The sequence below is a fragment of the Saccoglossus kowalevskii genome, chromosome 3 (assembly GCF_978046115.1).
Source record: "Saccoglossus kowalevskii chromosome 3, keSacKowa6.1, whole genome shotgun sequence".
Classification (NCBI taxonomy): domain Eukaryota; kingdom Metazoa; phylum Hemichordata; class Enteropneusta; family Harrimaniidae; genus Saccoglossus; species Saccoglossus kowalevskii.
Genome location: NC_140643.1, coordinates 7,536,033 through 7,559,497, shown reverse-complemented (window position 1 = coordinate 7,559,497; position 23,465 = coordinate 7,536,033). Strand labels below are relative to the sequence as shown.

Here is a 23,465-nt window from a genome sequence, read left to right as displayed (position 1 = left end):
AAACAGGGCTGAGATACAAATCAGTTTTGTGAGTTGGGAAATAAGAAATAAGTCTAGGCTGGGGTCGACGATTTTCAGTATCGAAGGACTTCCGTGTGAATCATAATTTTCAAATTGTTCATCGGCTGGTCACCAAATACGTCCATGCTGATCGTGACTTAATTTTGAAAATTGGATGTCAAATTTTATCAAAGACCGACGCCATCACAACCATCCAATCATAGGTGGGAATGTACGCACTTGTTTTGGAACTTTGTATCAAGGTGACTGGCGACAACGCCGACACACCAGGCAGCGTACGTGGGCTTTGCATGTATTAATAGTCCGGGCATGGGATCGGTTCTCTTACCAGCAAATAAAATGAGTGAAAAAAAGGTAATTTTATAACAAGAACAGTTTCATTTCGTATATAGCAAATTTTGTTGTATCCGAACGACGATTGCATCGTGTGATTTAAATTTATCACAATTTTCCTTGCAGCCAATACGACACTCGTCACCTTGCCGATTGTAATTTACTTCACAAAGTTGTTGGTGCCCAATACTCGCAACACTAAAATAATTCAACAAGATATCTTTTTAGTAAAATGTCATTTTACTCTTGATTATTTTATTTTATTATTTTATTCCCCTTACCGCCTTGAATTTCAAATCGATTATATATCGAACTTCTTTACATGTGTTTTCCTTTACTGTGTGAAAATAATGAGGTCATACTAATGTCACAATACTTTGAAGCTGATGCCATGTTGATGCCATGAGACTGCGAACCTGAGGCCACGATGATGCCACAAAATAAGCGAGGCGAGCACAGCTTCAATTTTCAATGACGCGAAGCTGATGCCACAATGATGCGATGCTGCATGCTGGGGCGACAATGAAGCCATGCGTAGGCGACAATGATGCCACAAAGGCCAAAGCTTTCGCGAGAACTATGGGGTGAGAACACCGCCAAAATTATCTTGGTGTCTTTATGTGGACATTATGTCATCATTGTGGTCATTATGTCATCATTATTATGTCATTATTGGGTTGTTTGGTTGTTATTTGGGCATTATGTTATTATTATTATGTCATTATTTCATTGTTATTGTTTTGTTATTCAAATATTTGGTTATTATAATGCTATTGTATGGTTATTTGGTCGTTATTGTCCAAATATGCATTTAATTGGTTGTCTCGACATTTAATTGTTTTGATATTCCTCCGATATGTGATTGTCTTGACATTCTCTCAACATTGTCTCCGCATTCTCTCAACTTTGTCTTGACATTCTCTCAACTTTGTCTTGACATTCTCTCAACTTTGTCTTGACATTCTCTCAACATTGTCGTGACATTCTCTCAGCATTGTCTTGACATTCTCTCAACTTTGTCTTGACATTCTCTCAATATTGTCGTGACATTCTCTCAACATTGTCTTGACATTCTCTCAACTTTGTCTTGACATTCTCTCAATATTGTCTTGACATTCTCTCAACTTTGTCTTGACATTCTCTCAACTTTGTCTTGACATTCTCTCAGCATTGTCTTGACATTCTCTCAATATTGTCTTGACATTCTCTCAACTTTGTCTTGACATTCTCTCAGCATTGTCTTGACATTCTCTCAACTTTGTCTTGACATTCTCTCAACATTATCTCCGCATTCTCTCAACTTTGTCTTGACATTCTCTCAACATTGTCTTGATATTCTCTCGACATTATCTTAACATTCTCTGACCTTTGACCTCTACCCAGAAATCATTGTACAACATTGTGAAAGCTGAAAAAGGCGCGCGTGTAGTCGCGTTTAAAATGGCGTATTCTGTACATCGGCCTCATAACTCCGATGAACTAGCAGATGCAGTAAAAGCCTGCCGAGATGCTATAACAGCCGCTGCTACAGTAATAGAGAATGTAACTCGCCGACCGTCACAATCAAGGGATACTTTTGCCCCGTTCGTTGCTAGTGATGATATTGCTCATGAACTTCGAGAAACTTTTACACGATCTGCCGGCTCACGCCATGTAAGACGACAACGAAACCGCCTGAGATTCGGTTCTCAGGATCGACGGGTAGTCAGTGACTGTTCAACGTCTGCGGCGCCGACTTGGACACATGACTTTGTGTGTGTGGGCAGCACTGATTACGACTGGTGTCCCAGTCCGAAGCAGCGTTCCGACTTGTCTAAAATAGGTCTCGGAGAACGCAAAATTCGAATACCAATTGGCAGTACGTCTGCTCAAGCATCGTCCGCCTGCACGGTGTTGTTCCGTTCGGACATTCCTCCCTCTACAACACCGTGCGGTAATTCTATTCATAACCGTGTATGTCACGTGGTTGCGCGATAGAAAGTTTACCGACCAATAGAAAGCTTTGTTACAATGACTGCCAGAAAGCGCCTCGACATCTAAGCCAACACAGCTACCACTGTGTGCAGCGACATTTATTCTCGGGTCAGGCATTTTCACCGCCTGGCAACCATCATGGTGAAAACAAAGGGTGTGCTTAAACCGAAGAACGAAGAAAATATATGTTATGATTAAACAGTATGAACGATGAGTGCATGTAAATGTATTAAACTGTTATGATTAAACAGTATGAATATTCTGTCTTCGTTCTTTGTTTTTCGTTCTTCGGTTTAAACACACCCGACAACAAATTTTCAGAAAACGGTATTTTGGGATGATTGTTGACACCCCCCTGAACAGTGTAACAAGATTACCCCTACATATGCAACATATTTAAATTTGATTGTTTAGGATGTCTTCAAAGTTTGTGCTGTTTTCTCGATTTTAGCTATTTTCACCGGCTTTTCGACCGGTGTTTCACAGCAGCTCACCCGGCAGCTCGCGCAGAGCCCATATAAATACAAGGTAGAGTGGTGCGCGTCTTAAATAGTAACGTTGAGCGTCTCGTGAATTAGTTCCGCCCCGAAGATTATGATAGCTTGGCCAAGCGCGTTGAAGAAAGAAGCAATATGATTGGCTGTTGGTAAACTGATTCTAAACTGTGAGGGCATTGTCACATACACGTAGTCCTAATGAAATACTTCAAGGTGATAGTGGAGTACTTCGCGGGAACATTCACCTTGAAAATTCAAGATGCTGCTCAAGTGCATGAGCAACTTCTGGACGAATTCCCAAAACTGAGTGAAGGTGGTGGTTATGAGATTTGCCGCGCATTTCACGGAAGCAGACGAATGGTACCTATAAGTTGCCCATCCGAGGGGTATTCTCAACCATCTGGACAGGCCAAATTGTACATCAGACCGCTACAAAATAATCTTGAAACAACACCAGCCATCACTATTACCACTCCATCCGAAATGGCAAGCACAATTTCAGTGAGTACACAAATGTATATTGTACGTTTCTCATCTCTGTGCTGTCCTAAATATTTGCAGGAATGTAATTTAAAGAGCGGTGGCCGTTGCGCCGCGTCCCTTCGATTTGCGCCCGTGTGACGTATACAACGCGTGTAAAATACATTGTTTATAGTGACGACCACCGCTCTTTTTTAATCGTATTTATTTATTCACAATAATAAAAATAATAATAATAATAATAACTTTATTGCCTCCGTGTAAAAAGATTTACGTAGGATAAGTACAGCAAAAAAGAGTTGATATCATTTATTATCATTTTCTTTTCATGCTCTGATAATTATTTCATTATATATTATGTGTTGGTGGGGCTGACGTCAACCCTGATAATGTGTTTTACCAGTTATATGAGTATATATGTTTGTAATGGTACATGTTATTGCTTATATTTTATAGGCTATAAATAATGCTCCCAAAGAAATCTGTGGTCAGTGCCATGTTGAAATTCCGTTTTCCCTGCTGAAAGAACATATCGAAACATGTAAAGGCCTTGATATAGATGATGAGGAAAGTGATGGGTAGGTGTTTATTTGGTACATGAAAATGATGGTGTACATGTAAATCTTGAGGTGTCAAATAATAAGTCATTAATACCGAGAATAACACGGAAATATAACGCAACTCACCAAAAACAAATATGGCGCCACACACTCACATAACGACTCCAGTCCGACCCGAACGTCTTCGGAAAGCTCCGGAAATAAGGGACGTCCCATAGATAAAGTTCGCAGGGGGGAAAAGGTAAACCATAGTTATCAAACTCCACTCTATCTGTTTCTTTTATAAGGCGAGGTAACAGTTTATAAATTGAATAACACAAAGTCTTCAAATGTTCAATAGAAAATCGTTAACCCGAAACTTGAACAGTAACACAACACAACACAGGAACATAGTTGAAATTATAGTTTCTTAAATGTCCAAAACTCCTTCTTCCAGCGTCTTCATCAATTGTAGAGGAGATGCTCCTTTCTTAGTTAAACAGTCTGCCAACTGTTTAGTAGTGTCTGACCAGATCACTTCTTTCACCTGTTTACTTTCTACCAATTCTTTTATACCACTTATCTCAATTCTTAGTCTTTTCTCACTGACTAATTTGGTAGACCTAATTGCCTCATATAGAGATTTGCAATCTGTTATGCAGGTAAGTGATAAAGTTTCTGGATCAGGTATTCCTGTAGTCAGTTCAGCATACAGAGTGGCAATGAATACGCCTGCATCAATGGCATCAGCCATTGCCAACGTCTCTCCTGCTAATGTGCTTCGGACAACCCGGCGGATTTTACGAGAGTTCCAACATATTGGTGAGAACTTTCCTGATTGTCCCCGTAAGAAAATAAGATACCCCTCTTGACTGCCACCATCTGGGAGGTTTCCCAAGGACGCATCGCTGAATACAATGAGAGATAGTTTACCCTCTCCCAGATATTGAAACTTCAGAGGCACCGATTCTGATTTGACTTTTCTGATCACTTTGTTAACATCAAGAAGTGCTCTTACTGTCCCGTCCTTGACTCGCGATGCTAAACTACATGCATCATACAACACATCTGGTCTACTTTGGTGCGCTATCCATAATATCTGTCCAATTTTTGACCTCATTAAATCTATCTCTTTGTCTGTAAGAGGGTGGTCCTTTTGCTTAGCTCTGGATTTGTCAATATGAATCTGTCTTAGGTTATCTGCATAATCAGTCTGATGTAGAGCTATTCCAAAATCTTCACTAACTAGCCCGATTCCTATGTATTGGAATGCACAACTATCTTCTTTACCTATGGAAAATTCAGTTCTCACTTGATCAACAATTGAGGATTCAAATTGTTTAGTACCGCCCCATATAAAATCATCAACGTGGCTTGCTAATATGCCAACGAGACAACCATACTTATCCATCCAGTAGAAAACTGCAGGGTCTACCTTTGACACTGTTGCACCTAATCATCTCATCACCGACCTTACTTTCTGGTACCAGTGTAAAGATGCATCACCCAACCCATACACACATTTCTTAAGATGCCATATAACGTTAGTACAATTTGCCTCTTTGGGTGGCTGGATATATACTTCCCTTCCAATTTCTTGTCCTTGTAGGAATGCTGTTTTTATATCCATTGAATATGGCTTCCATTTATTCTGTGCTAACAGCGCCAGAATCAGTCTTAACGACTCCTTTCCGCAGGTGGGGGAATCTTTAAGTATCTGATTACTCTCCATTTCTTCAAATCCGCGTGCTACAAGTCTAGCCTTCATGGTTTGTACACCTTGCTCTGTAGTTTTCAAAGTGCACACCCATCTGGTCGATATGCACTTTTGACCATCATCTGGAATTTCCTCATAGACGGCATTTAATTTCCAGTTGTTCAATTCTTTTGATTTGGCCTCCTCAAATGACAAGTTCTCACAAACCAACACATCTTCGTCATTCTTGCTCTCATCATTACTGGTAGGATTTATCACTTGAAGTTCATTAGCTTGTGTTAGATCTACAGATTGTTTGACACCTTCTAGCTGTGTAGGTTTTAAGTATTCTAGATTATACCAGTTACAATATTTGCCAGTGACTTTGCCACCACGATTCAGTACCTTGGCAGTAAGTTGCTCACCTGTATCTTTGTGTTTATATGCTATGGTGTTGCCAGGCTTAATTGCCAGATAGGTATTGGTCGTGTCAGCAATTGTAGGACTAGGATTTTCATCAGGTTCTTCATTCCTAGTTTCCATATCATCATCTGGTTCCATATCTTGAGTCTTTGTCACATCAGGAATACATGCATTTCTTTCAGTTTGTATGCCTTCATGTTTACCACTGTCTACAGACCAAATTTCTCTTTTTAATCTGCACTGATGAACTCTAACTATCATTCCAGCATGACGTACAAATATCACAGCACCATCACATCCTATTACTACTGCTGGTACTTTCCATTCAGCAGCACCCGGCCTTTTGTAATAGACTTTGTCCCCCATCCTCACTGATTCTGTAGCAGGTCTTACTTGCTTCCTTAGTGCTCGTCTAATTCTTTCTGAACATTCAGATTCTGTAAATATACGTCTCGCATTGTACAGACCAGAAATGTGTTTAGCCACAACTTCACTTGTTGTCATCCCTTCTAGAGCAGGAGGTTCATCAACTAGTGTAGAGGGTAGATTTGGGTTTTTTCCATAAACAAGTTGATAGGAACTATATCCGTGTACATTACACAAACTATTCTTTGCTGACAAAGCCCAGCTAAGCGCCGTCTCCCAGTCCAAACTTTTTTCTGACTTAACTTTTCTCAGAATTTCTGTTAACGATTGGTTGTGTCTCTCCAGAAGCCCATTGCTCCATGGACTGTAAGCTGCAGTAGTTTTGAACTCAATGTTAAAATTCTCACACATGTCCATTACCTCCTTATTGTTAAACTCACCACCATTGTCGCTGAACAATCTCCTTGGTGCCCCATGAATGCTAATCCAATGCTGGATAAAGTTCTGTACAAAAACAGACGGTTTCTTACTGGTAATTATGGATCCAGCACTAAATCTAGAAAACTCATCTATGATGTGTAAATACCATAGGTTACTTTCCAACTCATGCAAATCGACAGCTACAGTCTCGTTAAAATCAGAAGCTAATGGAAAACCAACTGCAGGCTTGGGAGATTGTTTTTTATATTTGAAGCACACTTCACAGTTGTCAATCACTTCCACCAGATTCTGAAAGACATTTTTATCTTTTGTGCCAGCATTCTCCAATAATTTTCTTAATCGTTCTGCCGAGGCATGCCCAAATTGGCAGTGCAGTTTTACCAGGATTTTCTTTTGATCCACTCTGTTTATATTCTCACCAATCAGTACCATTTCACTTTCAGTCACCTCAGGCTCTGTATCATCAGCCATCAAGGCCATAGCTTGTTGATCAGTAATTTTGTTCTCTTTGAATTTTCTGATGTCAACACAATAATGTCCGCTTGATGTGAATTCTAGTTTAACAGGCTCTTTGAACATTTCTGCTTTGTCGTTGCAAATATCTAATTTTGTCTCAGCTCTCTTTAATGATGTTTTACTCAGCAACAGAGGTATATCTACATCTACCACTTCTGTATCAATCTTGCAAATATTGTTTCCTATCTTTGCCGGTAGTATGACATTTTCCTTTGAAATTATCTTCTTACCATCACCAAATTTGAAGGCTTTATTACTGCATTTCCTGATAACCGCCTTTTTCTGTATGGTGTCGAGATCATCCACATAATTTTCCAGCCATTTCCTTCCACACACAGTGCGTGTACATGCAGTGTCAATTATAGCACACCCAAATGACTCGGTCATTAAAATCTCATTATCAGGCTGTTCTTTAGTAAGTAAAGTTATATTACATGTCTCATTAATCGGATCATTCTCTTGAACCATGCATGCCTTTTGTTCATCTTTGTCTGGGCAATTCTTAGCCCAGTGGAATACTGACTGGCAGACCATGCATCTGGTTCTCTTCCCATATCTATCCAATGGATTTGTACCTCTAGGGGTTTCCGAGTTATCCGAATTTCTGTACTTTTTGGGTTGCTTATATGATGGAGAGGCCTTTTTGCCACTGGAGAACTTGGAATTATTAAATCTTTCAGTGACATATGCCGATTCCTGTTTTATCGTGATGCCAGAGGCGCAATTCCCGCTCAAATCACTTTCCCCAGTCACGTGATCCCCGGAAAAAATTCTCTTCAAGGCCGATTTCATTGATGCAAACTTTAAATCAGACGCCGCTGTTAAAACCATTTGCCTCTCGGTCTTATCTAATTGGGCTTTATCCAACAGCTTGAAGGCAAGAACAGCATCGGGAAGGGTCATTTGGTACTTTTGACATTGGGTATACAGTCGTTCGTACTCAACGATAAATTCCGCCATCGGCATGTTTTCCTTTCTTCCGTAAGACTCAAATTTTGAATAGGCATCGTACGCAAGATCGACTGTTTCTTTCATAAATAAAGAATCCAGTTCTCTAAGCAAAATATCCAAACCATCTTCCTTATTAAGCTCACTTACTTCTATATCAAGCGCCTTCGCTTTGGCTTGGCCAGTGAGTGACAGAGTTACCGCTAACGCCTGTTTCTTTTTCTCGATGTCGGTCATCAGTCTCCATATTTTAACTTCATTTTTCCATGTTTCGTAAACCGCATCGGAAGCAAACACGGGTGGATTCTTGTAATTATTTGCCATGTTTATGCTCTGCTACCATTTAATAAGTCATTAATACCGAGAATAACACGGAAATATAACGCAACTCACCAAAAACAAATATGGCGCCACACACTCACATAACGACTCCAGTCCGACCCGAACGTCTTCGGAAAGCTCCGGAAATAAGGGACGTCCCATAGATAAAGTTCGCAGGGGGGAAAAGGTAAACCATAGTTATCATCAAATAAATAGTGTCTTTGTGAAATAATGACTTTGTTCAGACCCAAATAAGCTTATGTGCATTATAATAGCCTGGGTACTCTGTTTCTGTGCTGTCTTCACTACTGTCTGGAATTGCTGCTTACAATGTATATTTTGCTTCCATGGTGAGTCTGGCACATGGGGTAGGGGTAATCCTCTTGTGGTGTTTAATAACAGATAGGATTTGAAATCTTGAATGTTTATAGAAAATTAATAGTTGGATTAATTAAAATACTTGGATTTCAGGGGTGTATTTGAGAGTCCTGCAAGAAGTACATCTACAATGAGGCAGACATCAAATACACACAGATGGTTAGTTTACTGCTTTTTTTGTTTTACATACTTTTTGAATTACATTTGTATAATGTAGTCAGCTGCAAATCCCTGGAAGTTTATTTAATAATTCTGTACCTATTCATTTATAATTTTTTTTCTTCTTCTAGTAATCATTCAAATGATCAGAGCCAAACCATTTCTGCAAGAAATTGCAACACTACCACTAGTTCCTCCACTTCATTATCAATGGCTTTTAACAGGTCAGTATTAAAACTGTATTGGGCCACTGGAATGCATTTATCGTCATTTCAGATTTCTGAGCTAATATTTGGGGGGGGGGGGGCAAATATACAGTGGAATGGACATTGTTAGTTTCTGTCCTCCGTCTATCTGTCTGTCTGTGCAAGACTTCTTCTCAAAAACCGCCAAACCATTTGACTCGATTTTTGGTGTGTGGATGCCTTGATGAGTGTAGATATTAATTTGTTCATGAGAAGTCAATCTGCCACAAAGTATGCAAATTAGCCCCCCAAAACTCAACTGTGGCGGTCTATAGTGAGAGCGCCATCTATAGTATGGTGTTGGAATAACTTTTCAAGACGAAAACCGCGGAAAACTATAGCGAAATCCCTGTGTTTGCCGCCATCTTGAATAAGTCATCGTGACGCCACAAGGCGTCATAGTTTTCCCATTTCACGCGGTTTTCGTCGTGAAATCAACCAATTTCGGACCATCGCCTTCAAAATTATTGATGAAATAGTTTCGGGACCCATTGACAGTAGAAAAGTAGAAACTTAAGATGAAAATAATGAAAAAAAAAACGGCTGTTACGATCCAACCTGATTTCAGTTCAGACTATTTTAAAATAGTCATTTTTGGTCAAAAATTCTATTTTCGACTCCTTCTTCAAAACCGGTAGCCTGAATGCTTTGATACTTGGCGCGTATGTAACTTGTGTTGACATCTACTAGATTTGTTCATCCCATGGCCATATCTTTAATTCTATAATTTTGGCGAATATTTTTGTAATTTTTGGTTAAAAATGGAATTTCAACTAACCACTATTTCCAATGCTTTGGTGTTAGGCATACATGTGTTTATTATTCCATTGACAACTTTTTGTGGTTGTTTGGCGATATTTCATTTAAAAGTACAAATTTAAACAAAAAGTTGTGGCATATACAGCACTAATCTTTTGTACAATAGCCGTTGAGCAACAGGCCATTGGCCTATTTTTGTAAACTAAATCATCAGATTTCTTTCTCTGATTTGTTGTGGTGGTACCTTAATTTTTTCTGAGCACAGTCCGAGGATTTTTGGATTAGATTACATACGTGGTGGTTCATCTATCATATTTTTTATTGGTCAATATTTAGTCCTATCTGCCTGTCTCAAACAGGTTGATTTTGACTGCTTCAGATAAATATTGAAATTACTCTCTTGTGGACTGGTAAAGTTTTTAATTACTGGACATTATGAGTCCAAAATTGGCCGGCTCACAGTTATTGGACTCCTGTATAGCTCTTTCATATACATCTTACATGACACCTATTAGCCCTAGTGATTGTTGTACAGATGCTAGCCTATACTATATATACTATATTAGCCCATACTAATGCGAACACAACTAGTATGTTAGAAATGATTATTTTTGATGATATGTGCGTATAATTTTTCAAACTGGGTACAAAGGCAGACTACTCATTCTCAGTTTGATTTGTGTTATGATCCTGTCCAAGACTTTGTTACAGCTTGCCACATGAACATTTAGATTTAATTCTCTGTGTAAAACTTGCACATGGACCTGTACAAAATAGAGCATTGCATGGCCGCACCATTTATTTTTCACATAAGTAAGAAAGGGAAAGGTCATGTGCAATTAACAATGTTGTTATAGAGTATCAGTCCATTAATATTACCAACACTCTATTGTGAGTACCTGTACTTATATGCCCCTTTTCTTTGTGTCTTCCTATCAACTTTTCACATCACTATAACAACAACAAAGAAAATGTTATTTCCTGGGACTTCATTACAATTATGAAAGATATAAAAATTATAGCTTGTTTCCAGGAGAGTCAAAGTTTATTTATATTCATTAAAGTAGTTAATTAATTTTCTGACCTGAGACCAACTTCATTATTCAAGCAAATGTTGCTAATAGCACAATAATAATATTGTCATATTGTACAGTGTAGATTTGATTTTATTATTCATAGGAGTTACTCACAGATATTTGATAGTGCAGGGTGTATTGAATCTCAAGAAGATAATGTTGCAGAAGAAGAAAACACAGTGGCTAACAACACTACATTGTACCCAAGGTAGGCAGAGATTTGGTTGAGCCATTTATCCACTAATATTAATTCAGATAGTTTTGAGGTTTATTAGCTCCATTGTCATCGAAGATGACAGTGCGCAGGTGTACGTCATATAAGTCATTATCTGTTGTTATCCATCAACAATTTGAGGCTTTTGACTAAAATTTTCTGGTAGTCCAATTTCTAGATATGTAGATACCTTGTGTAAATCACTGTCAGATTTGTTTATTTCATGGCCAAAAATGTTATTTTCAACTTTATCGTGGAAAGTGCTCACATGAATGCTTCAAGATTTTATATGTAGACAGTTTGGATGGTATGTTCAATTTTCAGTTTTTGGCAATTATTTATGTCATATTTAGTCAACACTGATGTTTTCAACTTGTTTTTGAAAACCACTATACTGATCAACGATGATTCATACAATGTGTCTATTAGAATATGCAAATGACTAAAAATGACAAAACTCCAAGTTCATTACTCATTCACAAATCATACCAGTAACATCATTTTATGATCCATTTTATTAAAAACAAAATTAGCAAAAACAGATCAGACTGAATCACTATATATTGCTTTGACTTTATTTATGTTTATATTCTTATAGATGTACTCTGGAATATGCTGTCACATTACTAAGTCACCATGTGGTGGATCGAATACATATGGACTACAATAAAGACAATGGTGATGATTATGATGATCAGGACTATCAACGTGTGAATATTTTAAGGTCAACGTTCTGGAAAACTGCTGTTAGAGCCATAAATCGACCAGATTTCCTCCCAAACAAATTAATTAAAGTGTCATTCATTGGAGAAAGTGCAGTGGACGATGGGGGGCCCAGAAGGGAATTTTGTAGTTTATTAATAAATTCTGTAAAAACCTGTGGCGTGCTTGAAGGCAAGGAAAACAATCTGAGCTTTTCTCATGATTTGCGCTTTCTTGCTGAAAGAAGATATTTCACTGCAGGAAAGATGGTTGCTATATCTCTTTGCCATGGTGGTCCCGGATTACACTGTTTGAGCCAAGCAACATTCCAATATATGGCAAGAGGGTGTGTAGAACAACCGATAGCCATTGATGAAATTCCAGATTATGACATACAGCTGATAGCCAAACAGGTGAGATTTATAGTCTTATTCGTGAAACACACATGTGCAGTCTTTGCAAGTTACCCTTCTTGTATGCCTGTCTGTTGGTCTGTCCTCCAGTCCACCCCAGTCTGTAAAAGAACCACATTTGGGATTCATATGCATGTGTATACTTTTCATGATCCAATTCAAGATAGAGGTAAGACAGCCATTTTAATGCTAAAAATGTGTCAAACAAAACTAGCTATTTTCACTTTTCATACCCACTGTGTGTATTGACCTATTTCATGCCAACAAGTACTCTATACATCTCGCAATGGAAATATATACATGGAACTAAACTAATATAAATTAATAGTATCTTTCCCTAAGAGACTAGCGAGCTTCTAGTTAGTGTGAATAGTCTTTTACTATAGATGATGGGGAGGGAGGGCCTTGCTTCACTTGTGCATGTCTGAGAATTGCAGTGCAACTACAATGGTCATGATAATTTGATAATTCTCGGGGAATGTCCTTCATGACTTATTATATAACCTTGTATTTTATCCTATGCAGATCCAGTCTAGTGAGACTAATGAGGAACTCAGAATAGCTGTATCGCGTATTGGAGAAGAAAGTGTCGCTAATATCACAGGATTTACAGATCCGATGAGTACAATTACATTGGATATGAAGGCTCCCATTCTTGAAAATCTCACTACACATCACTGTGTTTATAAATCCATACCTGAGATAAACCAATTTTTAGATGGAATGAATGTTCTGCACATAGCAGACTTGGTAAAGGCCGAACCAGGTAAGTTTACAGTTGCTCTTAAAATTTTCAACATCGGTGATGAGGGTGCTCAAACTTGTTTGGTAATCGATGGTGTCTATCACTGGACACACTGTATGGATGGGAATGAAAATGAAAAGTTGCGAATAATTTACCTCAAACTTGTATATTAATGAGGTGATATGCATAAATATTTAACATCCTACTTTTTTATGGCTTCTGTAGCTGTGTGATAAAAGTTAATTCTACAACTAATTTCAACTTGCAAAGTTCAAATGCAGATTGCTCAAGTTAATTTAAATGTGTAATATGCATACAAATCATAGGTAACTGCTTAATGTATTAAGAAACCCAGCTGTGCAAAGATTGTTTTATTGGTTTAATGTTTAGGTCAAACTTTAAGATTTACCTTGCATATCTCTCTCTAGTCTACACATATACATTTTAAGTTTGGTTTTGCCTTGTCCAAAATAAATATTGAGGGACAAAGTATTAGAGACAATACTGTCATCGTCATAAACCTTTTTTCTGGTCGCAATAACTTGATTAGTTTTGATTTGATTACTTTTAAGCTTTCCGATATTATTCACATCCATGAAATCTTGGATAGGAGTTTTCAAGATATTGATGAAAATACGTCTTATAAAATTCCTATACGTTAGCATGGGTATGGCAACAGTTCTTACTGGCAGATGAGCACTATTGCAGATAGATATGACCAATTAAATTATTGACCATACATGTATATGGTTATGTAATCTAATTAAAAATGCATAACTATCATATCTGGAGCACTATTGCAGATAGAGACATTCAACCGGTGCTTTATTGTAAACATTTCACAAGAGACTGAAAAGATGCATCCTTTGACCTAGCATTTATCCATATGCAATTCTGAATTGCACTGCTATGAGCCCCCTTGTAATACCTTGTAAACCATAGCTGATCTTACACTCTGCTTTAACCAAGGCATTTACCAGCGCTGCTCTTGTTAAACAGTACATTCACATTTAAGCCTATTTACTGTATTTTGTTTTTTAATCACAAATTATGTGCCACCAATCCAAATTGGTAATCTCTCCCCAGTTTTAATGATTTTATAAATGTGAGGGAAGCTTACACATAGTGTATCAAAAGAAAGTGTTAATTCCAAAGAAGTTATAACATGAAACTCTGAGAAGCTTGAACAAGGGCAATGCCCTCATGGTTTTTACTATGTTTTATTATTTTAAATTAGGATCTATGGAGCACTTCATGTGCTTGAGTAAAAAGCTACTCCCATCAGCTGACTACTTCAAATCAATCCATGTGGAATATAGTCCAAGTGGCTCAAATAAAAGGATAGAAGAAGAAACTACCATCTACTATTGGTTTGAATTTATTGATGAATGTGCTAAAGGTTAGACAACTACAAAATGTTGTAATCTACATGTACTGTAAATGTTTAAGCTTTTTTTCTATGTCACTGTTTCTGTGGATAAGGTGAATTACGGGGGGAGGGGGGGAGTTCCATGACACAATTGGTCAAAATAAATGTCTCATTTGCATAATTCATAATTAATGGGCAATGGAAAACTCGTTTTTTTTCAGTAAATTTGTGCCAAAATGCTTTCCGAAAGCATACATGATAGTTCTAAATTGACTGATTCTATGTTTACGAGCTGAAAAAATAATCAAAAAACTGATGTAAAGGTGTTTTTTGAGACACAATTTTTACCAGACTCCAGCAAACTGTTGAAAGTAACCACAGGTTTTTTCTATACACTGATCATAGCAACCTATGAAATTCATGGAGAATGCAGAGGAATGTTTATATTTCACTCAAGTACTATTGTACAAATTTGCTCAAAATATTTTCAGTGACTTGTGTCTCTGACAAGTAACCTAATTAGTATGCATTTCGAGAAACCACAGTGTGTGTGTGCATGTGCAGTTTGAAATGGAACAATTTTGAATGCAATAAAATCATGTGTAGAACTTGGGCTGAAATATCAGGTCGCATTTTTTTTTATATATATTAAAAACTCAACATTTTGAGCAGTAAAAAGTGTCCAGACTGTTGTTTGAACCCCAGGGTCCCTGGGGGGATAAGGGCGACTTTGAACCTCGGGTTGATCTGTATTTCTCTTACATGTTTCGAATACTATGAAGTCTGAAGAGCAAACATGTCTCTTGCATTGATTCCCATATACCTCGGCTATTTACGATACCCTTAGTTTTCACGAGTTTAAAAAAACAAAAAATCTGACCGACTGACCCAATTTTTCAATTTTCCGAATTAAGGGCAACATAAGTTGTTGTTTTTTGGCCTTATGCTGTAAAGAAATCGCTGAAATGGTTTCATATGTTCGTAAAAGGTAGTAGCTTAGACGATGAGCTACTGACTTTGAACTTTTCATTCAGGACGAATGGCACCCTCTTGTGTCAATCCCCCCTGGGATGTAATACTTGACACTTTAGTCTATACCTAGTTTGCCTATGAATTTTAAAAATCTAAATACCGGTACATTTGCCAATTTTCAACTGACTTCATTGAAATTTGTCCATGTAATTTCTCGAGAAAAGTTGTATATCAGATTTTCGTTATCAATTCCCACTGAGAATATAGTATTATTTATTATAATGCTAAATGATATCACAATTTGACAAGTGGAACCTCAATCTTACATTCATTTACATTTTGTCTTAACAGGTAATCAGAAGGCATGTTTGTTTGCTGGGAGTGATAATCAACCCATAGAAGTAGTCATAACACTTGGTGACATTTTCGCATTCTTCACTGGCACTCATTCAATTCCCCCTTTAGGTTTCACAGAAAGTCCATCCATAGAATTTATCACAAACTCTACTGTTCCAAGCTCAAATACATGTGCCAATATTCTGCGATTACCTAGAAATTTCAGTTGCATAGAAGATTTTTCGGAGAGATTTACGTTTGCTTTATCAAATTGTCGTGATTTTGGCAATGTCTAGAGACAACATACACAGGTGTAATAGCATTGAACTTACTATAAGTAAGTGATCTATGAGAGCTTGATTTGTAACTTGTCACTTTAATCTTCTAATATCTCAAAAAGTCTTGACAACATTTCCAAATAGATATTCTATACCACTACATGGACAACCTGGAAAATCACAAACTTAAAATAAAATATTATATTAATATTGTTGATACTCGTGCACTAACTGCAAAAAGGAACTGCATAGTATAACTTGTACTGCATAAATATAGTTATTTTTTTTGCACATGTATGGCCAACTTTACATGCATGTAGTAATCTGCAGCATGTAAAATGTAGTCCACCTGAGGTGAAACAATGCTGATATATCATGCACTTTCTCTGAATTTGTGGCTGTTATAGTAGGTAAGGTTCTGTCAACATAACTAAATATATTAATTGAAACTTGTATATTATACATGTGTATTTTTGAAAGCGTTTTGGGTTATCCATGTTAGCATCATTGATATGATATATGTTGTTTTTTTTCTGCAGTAGTTAAAATGTTTTATAGTAGGATTGAGTCCAATATAGATTAGTTGCAGTCTCAAACATTTCCTGTGTTATAATTATCAAGTATCATTTGTACATGTTTATGCTTTTATTAGTTTACTTGTTTTGACTGTTTACATTCGTCTATTCATTCTGTAACAGAATTTGCACAGAGCAAAATTGGTTAGTGTGCATTATATGCGTTGCTTGATTCATTGAACGCATGTCACTTGTTTGTTGCATTAAAGTGCTCATGTAATGTTGGTGCTCACTAGCTGCTTGTAGCAGTTTTGTCAATTGTGATTAAAACAGCATTTTGAACCAAAATGGATTTCTGGTGTCTTTGTTGTTGGTAACAATATAATTTAATTTTAGTGATTGACCCCATGTGCCAAGAACACAATGTGAGTCTTTGCAGTTAGTTTGTCTGTATGTGTGTCCGTCTGTTCCACTGCTATCTAAAGAACCACTAATTGGATTTTGATGAAACTTGGTACATAGATGCTCTGAACTTATGCGCATATTTGATTAGTTTCTGGTAAAAATCTGTGCATATTAATTACCTAAATTGCATAATTATCAGTCAATTTTCGTTTTTTCACTGATACCTCAAGTACTAATTATCACATTTCAATGAAACTTCTAACATAGGTATCATAGGACACTGCACGGACCTGATAGTTTTTAGGGTAATATAAGTACATATTAATTACCTAATTTGCATAATTAATTTTCAGCTTTGATATTTCCAGTAGTAAGCATTACATTTCAATGACATTTGGTACATAGATACTCAAGGACTATGCAGAGACCTTATTAGTTTTAGGGTTAATAATTACCTAATTTGCATAATTAATCGATTTTCAACTTTCACACTGATATCTCAAGTACTAATCACATTTTAATGAAACATAGTACAAAGATGCTCTAGGATAATGTACAAACCTGATTAATTTGGGGTTAAAATCTGTTCATATTAATTCCCTAATTAGCATAATAATTCATAATTTTTTGGTTCTAATCACATTTCAATAAAACTTGGTACATAGATGGTCTGTTATATTGCACAGACCTCATTAGTTTTACACTCAAATCTGTTAATATTAATTTTCTGATTTGCATAATTATTTTTTTTAGCAAATAATAAATAAGTAATTTCAAATTATTTTTAATGTATCTCCACATGGGATTTTTTTCTAATATTTTTTTTTATTTAATTGTTCTTGATTTCTTCACAATCAGATATTGTTGATCTTGTAAATTGTAACAATTGTTCAAATACAGATTATCTAGAGATTTTGACAGTTCATGAGGCTGTGCATTGCAAATACTGCACTGGACACCAAAGTTGCATTGCGCAAGTCATGAACTTGTGTTAAACATGGTAGAATGAAATTAAACAATAGATAACACATTTGCAAAATGGGACTATTCATAAAGAATTTTATTCATTAATCTTGAAATAAATCAACCATAGTTCATACATGGTTACATGATATATACATACATATTAAGTACATGTATCAAAGCGATCGGACTAGTGATTTTCAAAAATATGTTTTGACCAAAATTGACATAAATACATAAAAATTATATTCACCAAAAATAGAGAATTGAAGATATCACTAAATAAACAAACCTTATAGTACACCACTCAAGGTATTTGAATCATGATGCACCAGTGTGAGTGGTTTTCAAGAAGAAGTCGAAAATATCTATTTTGACCAAAAAGGATAAAACTATTCACTAAAAATAAAGAATGAAACAATTCTGATCATCCCAAGGTACATGCATACCAAGTATCCAAGCATTCGAAATACCAGTTTTCAAGAATAAGAATGATAAAAATATTGATTAAAAATAGACAATTTAAGATATGATTCATCACAAAATGAATAAATCTGACAGATCCACCAAAGTTATCAAAGAAATTGGTATTCAAGAAGAAGTTGAAAGTTCCAATAGTTGACAAATGGCCGGACAATCACCTATCGTCATCAGCACAATCATATGAATCTTCAATGACAGCAGAGCTAAAATCTCTTCGCAGTTGCCAGTCCAAGAATTATGTATAGTTTATAATAAAATGTAATTAAAATCATAAAAAAAAACATACACCGTAGAACACACTCATATTTTTGTTTTGTTCCAGTAAGCTCAGAATTGCAATACTCAGAATCTACATAAATCAGTTTACTATTTACAAAATAAATAAATCTGCATTTACACAATAGAAGGTGTACATAAAATACGATATGAAATCGGTCATCAATAGGATTCAGGAGTTTTGATGTAATCATGATTCATTGCCGATTAACAAGCCAATACTTCAATGCACATTAACTAGTTATATAAGTCAGACGATAGCGCCAAACACCATTAGTCTGTTGTAGAAGGTAAACAAACAAATCTGAAGAATATTCATCTATCAAATCCACAATTTAGTTATGTAAAAATTTGAAATTATTCGTGGGCAGAAATCTCTGTTCTGATATTACTGTGATTGCAATAATGGCTGATTCACCGATTCAAAAACATTTACTAGCCCCGATTTGAATTGTGGAAAAGTTTTGAGTGACGCCAACCGCACGGTTTTTTTTCAGGTGCTATTAAAATAATACATATACAGGCTTCTAATGCGCTGCTTATCATCACTCAATTAGGCGATTTTGTGTAACATCCAAAATTGCTATCACAGTAACAGTTCTGATAAACAGATTCAGTGTTATGAGAAATCCGGTGTGGTCAGATTTGATTATCTTGTGATGTGCTCTGTACTGGTTACAAATGACTTACTAATAATATTCATTCTCTCCTGTCGAGCACTGTATTTACAAAGGCAATGACGTTTTGATACACTGATATACCATATGCATTATCGTCTCTTAAGGGGTCAATGGAACTATAAAGATCTTCCAATTCATTGTCTTGTAGGGGACAATGAATTTGTGGAATTTCAACCGTTGCATCTGTTGTATCTTCAGGAAGAGGTCCGTCCCAGTCAATTCCATACTCATCGAGTTCAACCTTTTAAGCGGAAGAACAATTAGTGTAAGATACTCAGAAGACACATACGTATTTAATATGTTCTTCTATATTGCACAGTAGATTAGGTATATTTATTTTGTTACTAATACAAGGTTGGGTCATATATTTGACATTTAGATCATTATCGCATACTGCCCAAATACTATTCTCAATATTTACAGGGTGCATCCACTGTAAGCAAATTAAAGAAATATGCATGGCAAACTATTAATGTATAATTTTTTTGTGAAAATATAATTGGCAAAGATGATGTAATACAAACCTCAGTTCGTGGTTCAAATAGTTCTCTTATTGGGATATAACTTGAGTCGGCCATCTGCATAGAACCTTGAATCCATAGCTGTCTTGGTGATCTGCTATTAGCTGAGCTAAGTTTGTGGTGGTTCCACCCTTCTGGCCAGTGATTAAGATCTTGATTTATTCTTTGCAAGTATGTAAAATGTAGACAAAAGTTATCAACATCATTGTCTATATCGAGTAGTAATTTCTCTTCCAGGTAGTAAAATAGATGGTAATATTTAAATAAAACACCACAAAAAACATCCCGCCATAAACGTTCAATCCTCTGATTGTGTACACTCCTGCCAGATATAAAACTACCCCTTCCTGTTCCTCTGTCCGGATGACTAAGCATAAATAAAGAAACATCTACGTTTTCACCACCCTTGTCACCTCTAACTCGAGAGGGAACTCCAAGCCGTTCAGTTGCATCTTCAAAGCTTTCAAGGACTGTAGTCGATCTGTTGTTGTCACTACATAACAAATAGACCACCAATCGCGAAAAACCATCAACTCCGCCATGTACTACAAACTTCCATCTATGGACAATATAGAAGAAACAACTTGTTAAGAAACGTTGGTGTATCTGAGAACAGAGACCCTAAAGGGCCAAGGTATGCGTGTTATAACGATGTGTTTAACGAGCAATGATTAAACGAAATTCAAAAATTAAATGCGGTCAAATAACAAAATGTTATTAAATATGCTTGGCTTCAATAGTGCATAACATTTTTACGAATAATTTGAACATTCCATTACTACTTGTCACATATTTGTATGGATATAGACAATGCCACGTTTTTTTACAAACACCAGCAACACAGTACAAACCTTATAAGTTTGTGATTTCCATCAATGTGCCACAATGCGTTCGGGCATGGGACGTTGTATTGTCGTCTACGTATTGCAGTTCTTCTTCTACTAACAACTCCATTCGGGTCAACACGTCTGAGACTTTCTCGGACACGAAAAATTGTCACACGTTTGCCTTCGGCACGTAACAACCCATGTAACCTTTTCATGCCCGTATTTGGAAGACGAGTAATTATGTCAGTTACAATTCCATCAAGTTCTCGATCAGACAACTCTGCATATGATTCAGCAATTGAAATGCCGTACACAACCATACGTCTTTGTATGGTTCGGATTGAAACCCCGAGCATTTTTGCCATTGCTGGCACACTAAATCCTTCTACTGTAAAGTACTGCAACTGCTCTTTCGAAATGTCGAACTGCGGCCTACCTGGTTCTCCGCAAAATAATTTGTCTGAACAATACGGCCAATTTGTACTAGGATCAGAAATGTTATTCTGATTGTCAATAAAATCTTTCAAAATTCTTATAGCAAGATTCAGTTGGGAAAAAGCATAGTCCGGGACATCGGCATTGATGCTGAATTCAACAAGTTCCTCTTCTAGAAAAACTACATCGTCAAATATAGCTTCTAATTCACTCGGCCTAGTAACTGCATCAAGTGATTCAGCAATATCAAACAACTGTTCTGAAATCGTCGCCATGTTGGACAAAGATTTCTGGGTGCGGATGTCGAGAGAATTTCAAGACAATGAAATGTCAGTAGAATATAACGACAATAAATTGTGAGGATAAATGTTGAGAAGATTTATGGAGCGAATATCAAGGAAATAGTGTGAGAATGTTGAGAGAATGTCAAGACAATGTTGAGATAATGTCAAGACAAAGTTGAGAGAATGTCAAGACAAAGTTGAGAGAATGTCAAGACAATGTTGAGAGAATGTCAAGACAAAGTTGAGAGAATGTCAAGACAATGTTGAGAGAATGTCAAGACAATGTTGAGAGAATGTCAAGACAATCACATATCGGGGGAATATCAAAACAATTAAATGTCGAGACAACCAATTAAATGCATATTTGGACAATAACGACCAAATAACCATACAATAGCATTATAATAACCAAATATTTGAATAACAAAACAATAACAATGAAATAATGACATAATAATAATAACATAATGCCCAAATAACAACCAAACAACCCAATAATAACATAATAATGATGACATAATGACCACAATGATGACATAATGTCCACATAAAGACACCAATATAATTTTGGCGGTGTTCTCACCCCATAGAGAACTGTACTGTATGCTGGTTTACTAAACGCGTATGGAAAATGGTTAACAATCTTGTCTGCTAGCAATCTCCTGCTTTATGGTCCCGTTGGTGGCGCAATTTCGGCAACACTCGTAATGCCGAAAAAACTCGAAGGTGACGGGAGAGGGGGGCGTGGACCGGTTTTGGAATATCATTGACTGTTTACCCAATTTATATACCATTTTCACTTGATTTTTTTTCATAATGTTGTTTATAAATATTTTTTGCACACAAAAAAGTCAATTGGCCAAATTCGGTTACACTTTAAGGAAAAATAGGCCTTTAAAGCTTTTCTTTTTATGCTTTTTAGGCCTTCCTTGAATTTTCCATTAGCGCTTACTATTAATCCTAGGTAATTGGTTGATTTTACAGTAATTAACTCACAACCTTCAAAGAAGAAAATATCATTCTCTAGAAGTCTGTTTGATCTGTTAAAGATCATAGTTTTTGTCTTTTCCGTGTTAACAGTTAGATGCCATTTTTTAGTGTATATCGATAAATTATCAAGGCAAGTTTGTAATCCTGTTTTTGATTCAGAAAGTATTACAAGATCGTCAGCATACATTATACAGTTAATAGGTGTGTTTTGTAGTTTGGGTGGGTCACATCTAGGTTTATTAAGGACATCAGGTAAATCGTTTATGAAGATGTTGAATAGGGTTGGGCTTAAATTACAGCCCTGTTTTACTCCCACCCTTGAAGTGAAGTGTTCAGTTAATCCTTCTTTGCTCTTAACTTTATATTTTACCTTACTATACATATTTTTTATAATTTTATAGATTTTACCCGATATTCCAAGTTTTAACAATTTAATATACAACCCCTGATGCCAGACACTGTCGAAGGCCTTTTTTAGGTCAACAAAGCACGCATATATTTTATTTGTATTTTTACTATTATTTTTTTGTATTTTAATATTTTCTTTGTTATTGGCAGTGCTGCTATTATAAAGATATTTGTTAATAATTGTCTTAAGAATGAAGATATTGTCTGTTGTGCGTCGATCTTTTCGGAATCCGAATTGCTTGTTTGAAAGTATGTTCTTTTTTTCTAAGAATGTGGTTAGTCTAATGTTTAGAATGCTTGTAAATAATTTGCCAAGGCAACTAGAAATGGCAATGCCTCTATAGTTAGATGGGTTAGATTTGGAGCCGGATTTGTGGATTGGTATCAAAAAACTGAGGTTCCAAGAATCTGGAAAGTGGTTTGAATTAAAAATTATATTAAAAAGCTTATGTATGGCTTTCAGTAAGTTGGCTTGGC

General features: G+C 36.3%; 2 protein-coding genes across 2 annotated transcripts; one reads left to right on the top strand and one right to left on the bottom strand.

The window, feature by feature from the left end:
- Positions 1–1,794: 1,794 nt before the first annotated feature.
- Positions 1,795–16,219, top strand: LOC102800910 (uncharacterized). The gene is made up of 12 exons (XM_085496650.1): positions 1,795–2,216; positions 3,086–3,326; positions 3,762–3,883; positions 4,440–4,690; positions 5,454–5,541; positions 9,027–9,092; positions 9,224–9,316; positions 11,276–11,380; positions 11,985–12,501; positions 13,027–13,267; positions 14,484–14,645; positions 15,939–16,219. The coding sequence occupies exons 1-12, from the start codon at positions 1,795–1,797 to the stop codon at positions 16,217–16,219; spliced, it is 2,589 nt and encodes an 862-aa protein (XP_085352776.1).
- Positions 16,220–19,542: 3,323 nt separating this feature from the next.
- Positions 19,543–21,134, bottom strand: LOC144346382 (uncharacterized). The gene is made up of 3 exons (XM_078007153.2): positions 20,896–21,134; positions 20,048–20,603; positions 19,543–19,764 (listed from the first exon to the last, which is right to left on the bottom strand). The coding sequence occupies exons 1-3, from the start codon at positions 21,084–21,086 to the stop codon at positions 19,543–19,545; spliced, it is 969 nt and encodes a 322-aa protein (XP_077863279.2). The 5' UTR covers positions 21,087–21,134.
- Positions 21,135–23,465: the final 2,331 nt, after the last annotated feature.

Excerpts from the sequence above, each read along its gene's own strand:
- LOC102800910 (XM_085496650.1), top strand. The coding sequence starts at position 1,795 with ATGGCGTATTCTGTACATCGGCCTCATAACTCCGATGAACTAGCAGAT. Across the intron at positions 13,268-14,483 it reads CTTGGTAAAGGCCGAACCAG|GATCTATGGAGCACTTCATG; the intron begins GTAAGTTTACAG and ends ATTTTAAATTAG. Across the intron at positions 14,646-15,938 it reads TATTGATGAATGTGCTAAAG|GTAATCAGAAGGCATGTTTG; the intron begins GTTAGACAACTA and ends TTGTCTTAACAG.
- LOC144346382 (XM_078007153.2), bottom strand. The coding sequence starts at position 21,086 with ATGAAAAGGTTACATGGGTTGTTACGTGCCGAAGGCAAACGTGTGACA. Across the intron at positions 20,604-20,895 it reads GGAAATCACAAACTTATAAG|ATGGAAGTTTGTAGTACATG; the intron begins GTTTGTACTGTG and ends TATTGTCCATAG. Across the intron at positions 19,765-20,047 it reads TATTTGAACCACGAACTGAG|GTTGAACTCGATGAGTATGG; the intron begins GTTTGTATTACA and ends TCCGCTTAAAAG.